The sequence below is a fragment of the Anomaloglossus baeobatrachus genome, chromosome 2 (genome assembly GCF_048569485.1).
Source record: "Anomaloglossus baeobatrachus isolate aAnoBae1 chromosome 2, aAnoBae1.hap1, whole genome shotgun sequence".
NCBI lineage: Eukaryota > Metazoa > Chordata > Amphibia > Anura > Aromobatidae > Anomaloglossus > Anomaloglossus baeobatrachus.
Window position 1 is genome coordinate 221,090,708 of NC_134354.1, and position 11,356 is coordinate 221,102,063.

General features: G+C 45.9%; 1 protein-coding gene across 3 annotated transcripts in view; it reads left to right on the forward strand.

The window, feature by feature from the left end:
- The window catches only part of LOC142289716 (transcription factor ETV7-like), a 116,600-nt gene extending 105,449 nt beyond the window's left edge, over positions 1-11,151 (forward strand). For all 3 annotated transcript variants that reach the window (XM_075333639.1, XM_075333640.1, XM_075333641.1), the window contains one exon: positions 10,126-11,151. In XM_075333639.1, coding sequence (XP_075189754.1) covers positions 10,126-10,225 — 100 coding nt within the window. In that variant the 3' untranslated portion in view covers positions 10,226-11,151. The remainder of the gene's footprint in view (positions 1-10,125) is intronic.
- The last annotated feature ends 205 nt before the right edge of the window (positions 11,152-11,356 follow it).

The window sequence follows — 11,356 nt, forward strand, 5'->3', positions numbered from 1 at the left end:
TTGGCTTCTTTTAAAAACACAGCAAGCAAGGGTTACTCCAAGCGGAGTCTCCCTTTTTTCCAAAAATTGGGCCACACAGACACCCACCCCATCAGTGGCAGCACTTGGGCCCTAGTTGCAAACAGGATGTTTTGATTTGCATCAAGCACATTCCAAATCCACAAGCATTTACTCTCCCCAGGATGACACAGGGGTAGTAAATTCCTTCTGGATCCATGACTTGTTCATTTTGATGAACGTCAGTCTGTCCACATTGTCACTGGACAGACGCGTGCGCTTATCTGTCAGCACACACCCAGCAGCACTGAATACACGTTCAGAGACAACGCTGGCAGCTGGACACGACAAAATCTCCAAGGCGTAAGTTGCGAGCTCTGGCCATTTTTGTAGGTTTGAAGCCCAAAAGGAGCAAGGCTCCAGTTGCACAGTCATGGCATCGATGTTCATTTGGAGATACTCCTGTATCATCCTCTCCAGCCGTTGACTATGTGTCAGACTTGTTGTCTCTGGTGGCCTTGCAAAAGAGGGTCTAAAAAAATTATGAAAAGATTACCGGCACCAGAAAAGGTCCTACTGGTACGGGTAGACTGTTGAAGATGACGAGACCGTCCCATGTTTGTCAAGTTACAACTGGGAGATTCACTCCCTGCACCTGCACAGTTGTTTGGTGGAAAAGCCGAGCTAAGATCTAGTAACAGCTTCTGCTGATACTCCTGCATACGTGCGTCCCTTTCTATGGCTGGAATTATGTCACAAAATTTGGACTTGTACCGGGGATCTAATAGTGTGGCAATCCAGTAGTCATCATCACTTCTAATTTTGACAATACGACTGTCATGTTGGAGGTAGTGCAACAAAAAGGCACTCATGTGTCTTGCGCAGCCATGCGGACCAAGTCCATGCTGTGTTTGTGGCATAGAGGTGCTACCCGTTCTTTCTTCCTCTGACATCTGACCCCAACCTCTTTCAACTGAAATTTGACCAAGGTCTCCCTCATCCGCTGAGTCTTCCATGTCCATGGACAGTTCGTCCTCCATTTCTTCATGTTCTCCTGCACCTTGCTCAACATTTCGCCTGCTACTATGCGCCCTTGTCGATCCCTGTCCCCCATGGTCCCATGCCTGCTGCGTTGGTGATGATGAACGTCTGGACCTTGGTGATGTTGTTGTCCCTTGCGCATATGAATCCTCCTGTAGTTCCTCCCCTTCATGTTGTCCCACCCCCTGACTCCGAATAGTGTTTAGCGTGTGCTCCAGCATGTAAATGACTGGAATCGTCATGCTGATAATGGCATTGTCAGCGCTAAACATATTCGTCGCCATGTCGAAACTGTGCAGAAGGGTGCATAGGTCCTTGATCTGAGACCACTCCATCAGGGTGATCTGCCCCACCTCTGCATCTCGTTGGCCCAGGCTATACGTCATGACGTATTGCACCAGGGCTCTGCGGTGCTGCCACAGTCGCTGTAACATGTGGAGAGTTGAATTCCAGCGTGTCGCCACATCGCATTTCAGGCGATGAACCGGCAGGCCGAAAGACTTCTGGAGCGATGCAAGTCGCTCTGCTGCGGCGCTTGAACGGCGGAAGTGAGCTGACAGTTTTCGTGCCCTGTTCAGAAGGCCATCTAGGCCGGGATAGTGTGTTAAAAATTGCTGCACGACAAGGTTCAACACGTGAGCCATACAAGGTACGTGTGTCACCTTGCCCAGGCGAAGTGCCGCACCCAGGTTTGCAGCATTGTCGCACACGGCCTTACCAGGCTGCAGTTTGAGTGGAGACAACCATTTATTAAACTCGGACCGCAAAGCTGACCACAACTCCTCAGCTGTGTGACTCTTATTACCAAGACATGTCAAGCTAAAGACCGCCTGATGCCGTTGCGCTCTGCTGCCAGCATAGTAATGAGGGGTGCGTGATTCCTTCTGCGCAGTGAGAACGCTGGTGGCCTGACCAGGCAGGCTTGGGGCGGAGGTGGAGGACCCAGATGAGGTGGAGGATGCAGAAGCAGTGGCGGAACTTGGACAGACAGAGGATTGACACACAAGTCGTGGGGACGGCAAGACTTGTGCAGCAGACCCTTCACCATCTATCACCATAGTTACCCAGTGCCCAGTCAGCGACATGTAACGTCCCTGTCCATGCTTACTGGTCCAAGTATCGGTGGTGAAATGCACCCGTTCACACACAGAGTTTCTCAAGGAAGCGGTGATGTTGTGTGCGACATGCTGGTGTAGCGCGGGCACACCTTTCTTAGAGAAGTAGTGGCGACTAGGCATCTGGTACTGGGGCACAGCGACAGACATAAGGTCTCTAAAATCCTGTGTGTCCACTAGGCGGAAAGGCAGCATTTCGGTAGCCAACAGCTTACAGAGGGATAGAGTCAACCTCTTAGCTTTGTCATGGGTCGGAGGAAGTGGCCTTTTATTTGACCACATCTGAGGGACAGAGATCTGGCTGCTGTGTGTAGACGGTGTTGAGTAGGGTGTCCCTGGAAAAATGCAGGTTTGTGAGGAAAGTGCAGGCGGAGACATGATGTTGCCTTCATCCAACGTTGGTGCTATCGATGTCTGAGAGAGCTGTACACACTCACTTGTTTCCCCTTCCAAACCAACTGACGACCTTACAAGCAAACTGCCTGTTGCGGTTACAGTGGTGGAAGTTTTGCGTGGAAAAACAGGTGTGGCAGCTGTCCCCACAGTCCTAGAAGATGAAGAGCGCGCGGATGCAGTGGAAGGGGCGGGCGGTGGATGGTTCGCTCCGCTAGGCCGCATTGCAGCACGGTGAGCTTCCCACCGGGACTTATGATATTTATTCATGTGACGATTCATGGAAGAAGTTGTCAAACTGCTGAGCTTTTGACCTCTACTAAGAGAATCATGACAAATGTTACATATCACATGAGTTGGGCGATCTTTTTCGATGTGAAAAAAGGACCAGGCTAGGCAAGGCTTAGAGGCCATGCGACCTGTTGATCCACCCCGAATAATGCTCATAGGCAGAGTGGTGGCTGAGGATGCAGTTGTAGACGTGCTACCAGTGCTCCGACTCTGTCCAGGAAGGCGCAAGGTAACTTCGTCGTCGGTTGCATCCTCCTCCACCGCCTCTGTTGACCTCCTCGAGTGCCTGACTGGGGGTTGACAGTAGGTGGGATCTAGAACGTCATCATCAATTGTTGTGTTTGCACTCCCCTCCCCCTCAGACCGAGCCTCTTCTTGCCCTGACGGAATATTTAAGTTGTCATCCCAATCGGGTATCTGCGTCTCATCTTCATCAGTATGTTCCTCATTGTCTATAACCACAGGTGTTACAGTTTGTGACAAAGGGTCAACATTATGCTCAGAAACTTGGTCCTCACGGCCTGAATCTGAGTCACAAAGGTTCTGGGCATCACTGCAGACCATTTCCTGTTCTGTACTCACTGTAGCTTGGGAGCAGACCTCTGATTCCCAGGCTATAGTGTGACTGAACAGCTCTGCAGACTCAGCCATCTCAGTTCCACCATACTGTGCAGGGCTGATGGAGACTTCAGAGCTGGGAGAAATCAAGTGTGATTGGGATGACAACTCAGAGGACTGGTGTTTTTTGGATGCGGTACTTGAAGTGGCTGAGAGGGCACTTGTTGGACCACTTGAGATCCATTCAAGCATTTTCCTTTTTTGCCCATCATCTACCTTTCTTCCTGTTGTTCGTGTCCGTAAAAAAGGGAGCACATCGGATTGTCCACGGTAAGTAGTAGACATCTTACTTTTGCTGGTAGATGGTCTATCTTCAGCAGATGATAATGGAGCTTTGCCACCTTCCCCACGGACAAAACCTTTTTTGCCTTTTCCACCACGCCTCTTCCCCTTTCCACCAGCATCTGTCATTTTGCCACTCATGTTGATTGCGACAAGATTGTGGACTGAAAATGTGGTAGTAAAAATTGAGAGGTGGTGAAGATTGCAGTGGTGGTCTAGCTTTATTAACAGCAGAATAATAAAGAATAAATATCCCTGACAATGCAACTTAGTTATAATTAGTTGGAGTGTGCAACGCAGGCAGACGTGCTGCAAATGTCTTTGCACTAGTGGGACTATAGCAAAGTCCAATAGCCACGTATAGGATGCCACTAGGTACACTGAGTGTTTGCTAGTATAATGGCTTGGTTAGAATGAGTTGTAGTGTGCAACGCAGGCAGACGCGCTCTGCAAATGTCTTTGCACTAGTGGGACTATAGCAAAGTCCAATAGCCACGTATAGGATGCCACTAGGTACACTGAGTGTTTGCTAGTATAATGGCTTGGTTAGAATGAGTTGTAGTGTGCAACGCAGGCAGACGCGCTCTGCAAATGTCTTTGCACTAGTGGGACTATAGCAAAGTCCAATAGCCACGTATAGGATGCCACTAGGTACACTGAGTGTTTGCTAGTATAATGGCTTGGTTAGAATGAGTTGTAGTGTGCAACGCAGGCAGACGCGCTCTGCAAATGTCTTTGCACTAGTGGGACTATAGCAAAGTCCAATAGCCACGTATAGGATGCCACTAGGTACACTGAGTGTTTGCTAGTATAATGGCTTGGTTAGAATGAGTTGTAGTGTGCAACGCAGGCAGACGCGCTCTGCAAATGTCTTTGCACTAGTGGGACTATAGCAAAGTCCAATAGCCACGTATAGGATGCCACTAGGTACACTGAGTGTTTGCTAGTATAATGGCTTGGTTAGAATGAGTTGTAGTGTGCAACGCAGGCAGACGCGCTCTGCAAATGTCTTTGCACTAGTGGGACTATAGCAAAGTCCAATAGCCACGTATAGGATGCCACTAGGTACACTGAGTGTTTGCTAGTATAATGGCTTGGTTAGAATGAGTTGTAGTGTGCAACGCAGGCAGACGCGCTCTGCAAATGTCTTTGCACTAGTGGGACTATAGCAAAGTCCAATAGCCACGTATAGGATGCCACTAGGTACACTGAGTGTTTGCTAGTATAATGGCTTGGTTAGAATGAGTTGTAGTGTGCAACGCAGGCAGACGCGCTCTGCAAATGTCTTTGCACTAGTGGGACTATAGCAAAGTCCAATAGCCACGTATAGGATGCCACTAGGTACACTGAGTGTTTGCTAGTATAATGGCTTGGTTAGAATGAGTTGTAGTGTGCAACGCAGGCAGACGCGCTCTGCAAATGTCTTTGCACTAGTGGGACTATAGCAAAGTCCAATAGCCACGTATAGGATGCCACTAGGTACACTGAGTGTTTGCTAGTATAATGGCTTGGTTAGAATGAGTTGTAGTGTGCAACGCAGGCAGACGCGCTCTGCAAATGTCTTTGCACTAGTGGGACTATAGCAAAGTCCAATAGCCACGTATAGGATGCCACTAGGTACACTGAGTGTTTGCTAGTATAATGGCTTGGTTAGAATGAGTTGTAGTGTGCAACGCAGGCAGACGCGCTCTGCAAATGTCTTTGCACTAGTGGGACTAGAGCAAAGTCCAATAGCCACGTATAGGATGCCACTAGGTACACTGAGTGTTTGCTAGTATAATGGCTTGGTTAGAATGAGTTGTAGTGTGCAACGCAGGCAGACGCGCTCTGCAAATGTCTTTGCACTAGTGGGACTATAGCAAAGTCCAATAGCCACGTATAGGATGCCACTAGGTACACTGAGTGTTTGCTAGTATAATGGCTTGGTTAGAATGAGTTGTAGTGTGCAACGCAGGCAGACGCGCTCTGCAAATGTCTTTGCACTAGTGGGACTATAGCAAAGTCCAATAGCCACGTATAGGATGCCACTAGGTACACTGAGTGTTTGCTAGTATAATGGCTTGGTTAGAATGAGTTGTAGTGTGCAACGCAGGCAGACGCGCTCTGCAAATGTCTTTGCACTAGTGGGACTATAGCAAAGTCCAATAGCCACGTATAGGATGCCACTAGGTACACTGAGTGTTTGCTAGTATAATGGCTTGGTTAGAATGAGTTGTAGTGTGCAACGCAGGCAGACGCGCTCTGCAAATGTCTTTGCACTAGTGGGACTATAGCAAAGTCCAATAGCCACGTATAGGATGCCACTAGGTACACTGAGTGTTTGCTAGTATAATGGCTTGGTTAGAATGAGTTGTAGTGTGCAACGCAGGCAGACGCGCTCTGCAAATGTCTTTGCACTAGTGGGACTATAGCAAAGTCCAATAGCCACGTATAGGATGCCACTAGGTACACTGAGTGTTTGCTAGTATAATGGCTTGGTTAGAATGAGTTGTAGTGTGCAACGCAGGCAGACGCGCTCTGCAAATGTCTTTGCACTAGTGGGACTATAGCAAAGTCCAATAGCCACGTATAGGATGCCACTAGGTACACTGAGTGTTTGCTAGTATAATGGCTTGGTTAGAATGAGTTGTAGTGTGCAACGCAGGCAGACGCGCTCTGCAAATGTCTTTGCACTAGTGGGACTATAGCAAAGTCCAATAGCCACGTATAGGATGCCACTAGGTACACTGAGTGTTTGCTAGTATAATGGCTTGGTTAGAATGAGTTGTAGTGTGCAACGCAGGCAGACGCGCTCTGCAAATGTCTTTGCACTAGTGGGACTATAGCAAAGTCCAATAGCCACGTATAGGATGCCACTAGGTACACTGAGTGTTTGCTAGTATAATGGCTTGGTTAGAATGAGTTGTAGTGTGCAACGCAGGCAGACGCGCTCTGCAAATGTCTTTGCACTAGTGGGACTATAGCAAAGTCCAATAGCCACGTATAGGATGCCACTAGGTACACTGAGTGTTTGCTAGTATAATGGCTTGGTTAGAATGAGTTGTAGTGTGCAACGCAGGCAGACGCGCTCTGCAAATGTCTTTGCACTAGTGGGACTATAGCAAAGTCCAATAGCCACGTATAGGATGCCACTAGGTACACTGAGTGTTTGCTAGTATAATGGCTTGGTTAGAATGAGTTGTAGTGTGCAACGCAGGCAGACGCGCTCTGCAAATGTCTTTGCACTAGTGGGACTATAGCAAAGTCCAATAGCCACGTATAGGATGCCACTAGGTACACTGAGTGTTTGCTAGTATAATGGCTTGGTTAGAATGAGTTGTAGTGTGCAATGCAGGCAGACGCGCTCTGCAAATGTCTTTGCACTAGTGGGACTATAGCAAAGTCCAATAGCCACGTATAGGATGCCACTAGGTACACTGAGTGTTTGCTAGTATAATGGCTTAGTTATCAGTTGGAGTGTGCAGAGGACAAGAGGGTACAGTGGCAGGATTGTGGTGCTCTGGGTAGAGGAATGGAAGACTGCCTTTCTATTCCCTCCTAATGGTGAAATGCAGGTAGGAAATCCCTGACCTGGGCTACACAGACGCTGTTGCTGTTTGCAGGACCTGTCACCTATGGCTCTCTGACCCTGCCGGTTGGAGCCCTTAAAAGGACTGCTATAAAGTGCTCTCCCTAAGCTGTCTAACGCTGTGTATGCAGCGCATACAGCTGTATCGGCTATAGGACTCAGGAAGACGGAGCTGCGACAGTGATGTCTGACACCAAAGACGCAGAAGGCAGATAATGGCGTCCGTGAAGAAAATGTCCGGTTTTATAATGCAGGGACATGTGACATGCAGATCCTATCACACATGCCGTTGCTTCTCTGGCTCAAAGTCCACTTAGCTGTGTGTGTGTCTGGGATTGGCTGACATGCTGGCCCGCCCCACAAGACGCGCGCGCTTAGGGAAGGAAGACAAGAAAAAAAAAAAAAAAAAATGGCGATCGCCATTATAGAAACAGCAGTGATCTGAAGGCGCTGTTCACGCACACTATACACTGAAATGTGATAATAGTTTGATTCACAGAGTGACTTACACTATTACAGCAGAAACCAAGCTATGATTTAGCTGTTTTTTGGCTGCTAGAACCGTTCTCGAACGTTTCTAGAACTACCGAGCTTTTGCAAAAAGCTCGAGTTCTAGTTCGATCTAGAACATGCCCCAAAATCACTCGAGCCGCGAACTGGAGAACCACGAACCACGAACCGCGCTCAACTCTACTCTACATATGAACACAGGCCTCAGTGTTAATTTTTATTACATTGTTTTTCTGGAGTTAATAAAGAAAAATAATCAATCCCGACATGTCTTTACACCATTTACCGATCAGCATAAATAATCTAGTCTCTGTGTTGTTCGGGTTGTTAAGATTACAGGGACACCAAATAAATCTGTTATTTACTGATTTGTGATGTTTATTATTTTTTTAAAAAGTGCAATAGAAATGTTTTTTAGGCCCTGTGCGCACTAGAAAATGGAATTTTCTTAAGAAAATTCCGGATTTCTGCAAGAATCCCGTACCCGCGGCAGAAATCCGCACGCAAATTCCGCATGCGGTTTTACTGCGGGATGTTGCGGATTTGCCGCGGAATTGCTGCAGATTTTCTGCGTTTTTTCCACAGGTTGGTCCCTGCGGGTTTTTAACAATAATTAATGGTAAAACCGCAGGGACCTGCAGAAAAGTGACATGCACATTAATTTCGCAGCGGAAATTCCACGGATAAATCCGCAGTGTGCGCACAGCATTTTTTTATACCCATAGGTTTTGCTGGGGAATGATTGCAGAAATGTTAGACATTTTCTGCAGCAAATTCGCGGTAAAATCCGCAGTAGATCTGCAGCGTGCGCACATAGCCTTAGTTATTTTTTAGGAAGAAAAAGAATCTCTTTTAGGGTACGCTCACACGAGCGTTGAAATCGGATGAGTGCAATGCGAGAAAATCTTGCATTGCACTCTATCCAATGTTAGTCAATGAGGGAGAGCAGTTGGTCAGCTTTTCTTGCATCCAGATTCTGGATGTGAAAAAGGTAGCAGCATGCTGCGATTTTCTGTGAGAGCTGTATCCCTCGCACCCATTCAAGTGAATGGAGGTGAGAGATACATCGGACTGCACTCGGATGTTATCCCAGTGCAGTGCGATATACGCACAGGCTGACAATGGATGAGATGGGGGGATTAACCCCTCCCTCTCCTCCTCAGCGCCCGCCCTCTGCTTCGCAGCTGTTACCCGATTGCAGGATCGGGTCACAGTCGCATGACACTCGGCTCTCACTCACGCCAGAGCCTGAGCCAGGGGTCATTAGCATATTGTATCCGATGCTCTTGCATCGGATGCCATACGCTCATGTGAGTCCATCCTTAGTCTTTGTTTAGTAAACAGGGACATAGAAATACACTGCTATGTACAATGCATGTCTATGTACTAGTATAATCTGGTTGTAGATGCAGAGCCTGCACTGCAGCTTCAAGTGTACAAAATTCACCCAACAACATCAGCACAGTGTGTGGCTCATAAGCTTTAGGCTATGTTGAAGGTTGTTGGTTCAAGTTTCCCAGGGAGAAAATAACATACTTGTTTTTCATTATTTTTAGCAGTTTTATAGGAACAAAAAAAAAATCTGACTTTCTCTTCACCTCTAGAATACAGGTACATAGAAGTACATTGCTATGTACAGATGCATCTCTATGTACTTGAATAATCTGCTTCTGGGTTCACTACCTGCAATACAGCTCAAGATTATGAAATTCTCCTATGTTCTTCAGTGTCAGCTGTGACTTTTTGCTGAGGAACATTGAGGTCATGAGTTTGACTCTCAAGGACATCAGGAAAGAGGAGGATTGTTTATTTAATTCATGTACGTGCAGAGAAATGCTGGCCCCATCTCTCTGACGATGAAGAGCTATGAAGTCAGTAAAGAACGTGGGAGAAATGAGAACAAAGTCTTGATGTGCCATGAGAGTAGTATTGAGCCCTCAAATCGGGACAGTACCTCTGAATCCGTCTATGTGACTGCAGACTTGGGAATCCTCACATCGCACACACTGGGTGCGGCCTTGCGCAATACACTTGCATTGTGTGAAGCTCTGCCAATCTAGTTGGATACAGGCCTGGAGAATGCATATTGCATACTTGCGGCCACGTGACTGTTATTCCCGTCTCTGACAGTGAAGAATCCTCACAACCCACATTGCGTGTGATGTGCGGATTCACAAGTCTGCAGCCACTCTTGCCATTTTAGTCTGGACCGACCCCTTGAAGATTAAACATGTTTAGGTATTAGAAAACAATGTAAAGGAAAACTTAGAACTAAACAATTATAAAATGTAACATTTTCTTTTTTTTTAGGTTTCTTAGGTCACCTAGAGAGAGACCTGCATCAGAGAAAATACTGAAATCAAAAGACACAGATGACTCCTGTGAGGATGTCATTGATATTTCACCTTAAGATACTTTATTATAGGAGCCTTTATGTCTAATTTGATGGTTGTATATAAATAAGTAGCAAATTGTATATCTATCAGACTACACTAATATATTACACTACTTGCTATTGGTTTCTGATGCAATCCATGGACATCATCATGTTGTGATAGCGAGCTCCTTAAAGGGAATCTGTTATCAGAAAATGACTATTGCTTAAATCATTTTTCATTTTTACATTATTTATTACTATTTTGTAGAAATTACCAGTTTTTATTTCAATTCATGATCTTAAAAAAAATTACAAAATTTAAAAACTTGCAATTTTTACACTAACCGCAGTGGCCAGTGTGAAATTGGCAAGATTTCTCATATTTATTTTAAATTCAGATCTTATGTGAAAAAAAAATGTGAAAAAAAGCATTTACGTGTAACAGGAAACCCTAATTTAGACAATCGGTCAATTTTTGATGACACATTCTCACCAAATTGTACCTGGTTTTAAGGCTATAACTACCCCTAGAATGCTTAGAACAGGGGTGGGGAACCTTTTTACTGCCGGGGGCCATTTGGAAATTTCTACCAACCTTCGGGGGCCACACAAAATTATCAATGTGAAATTTTTACTGCTTTATTTGGTCAAACTTAATTAACTCACCCCCTACTGTGGTGGCCGGAGCGGCTTCTCTTTGGTGCAACCGTGATGTTTGATGATACTAATCATGTTGCTTCTCACAACTGCGTATTCAGGTTTGTCTTGGTTTGGAGCGCTAGTCAACTTTTTGTGATAATAAGATTGGTAAATCATATACATCACATAACAGACATTGGGACTGTTGTATATACATCACAGGAGAGCCTGGGGACATATACATCACATGGGAGTCACTGGGACTGCTGTATATACATCACAGGAGGGGCTGAGGGCACATACATCACATAGGAGACGTTAGGACTGCTGTATATATATATATATATATATATATATATATACAGCAGTCCTAACGTCTCCTATGTGATATATATATATATATATATATATATATATATATATATATATACAGTGCCTACAAGTAGTATTCAACCCCCTGCAGATTTAGCAGGTTTACGCATTCGGAATTAACTTCGCATTGTGACATTTGGACTGTAGATCAGC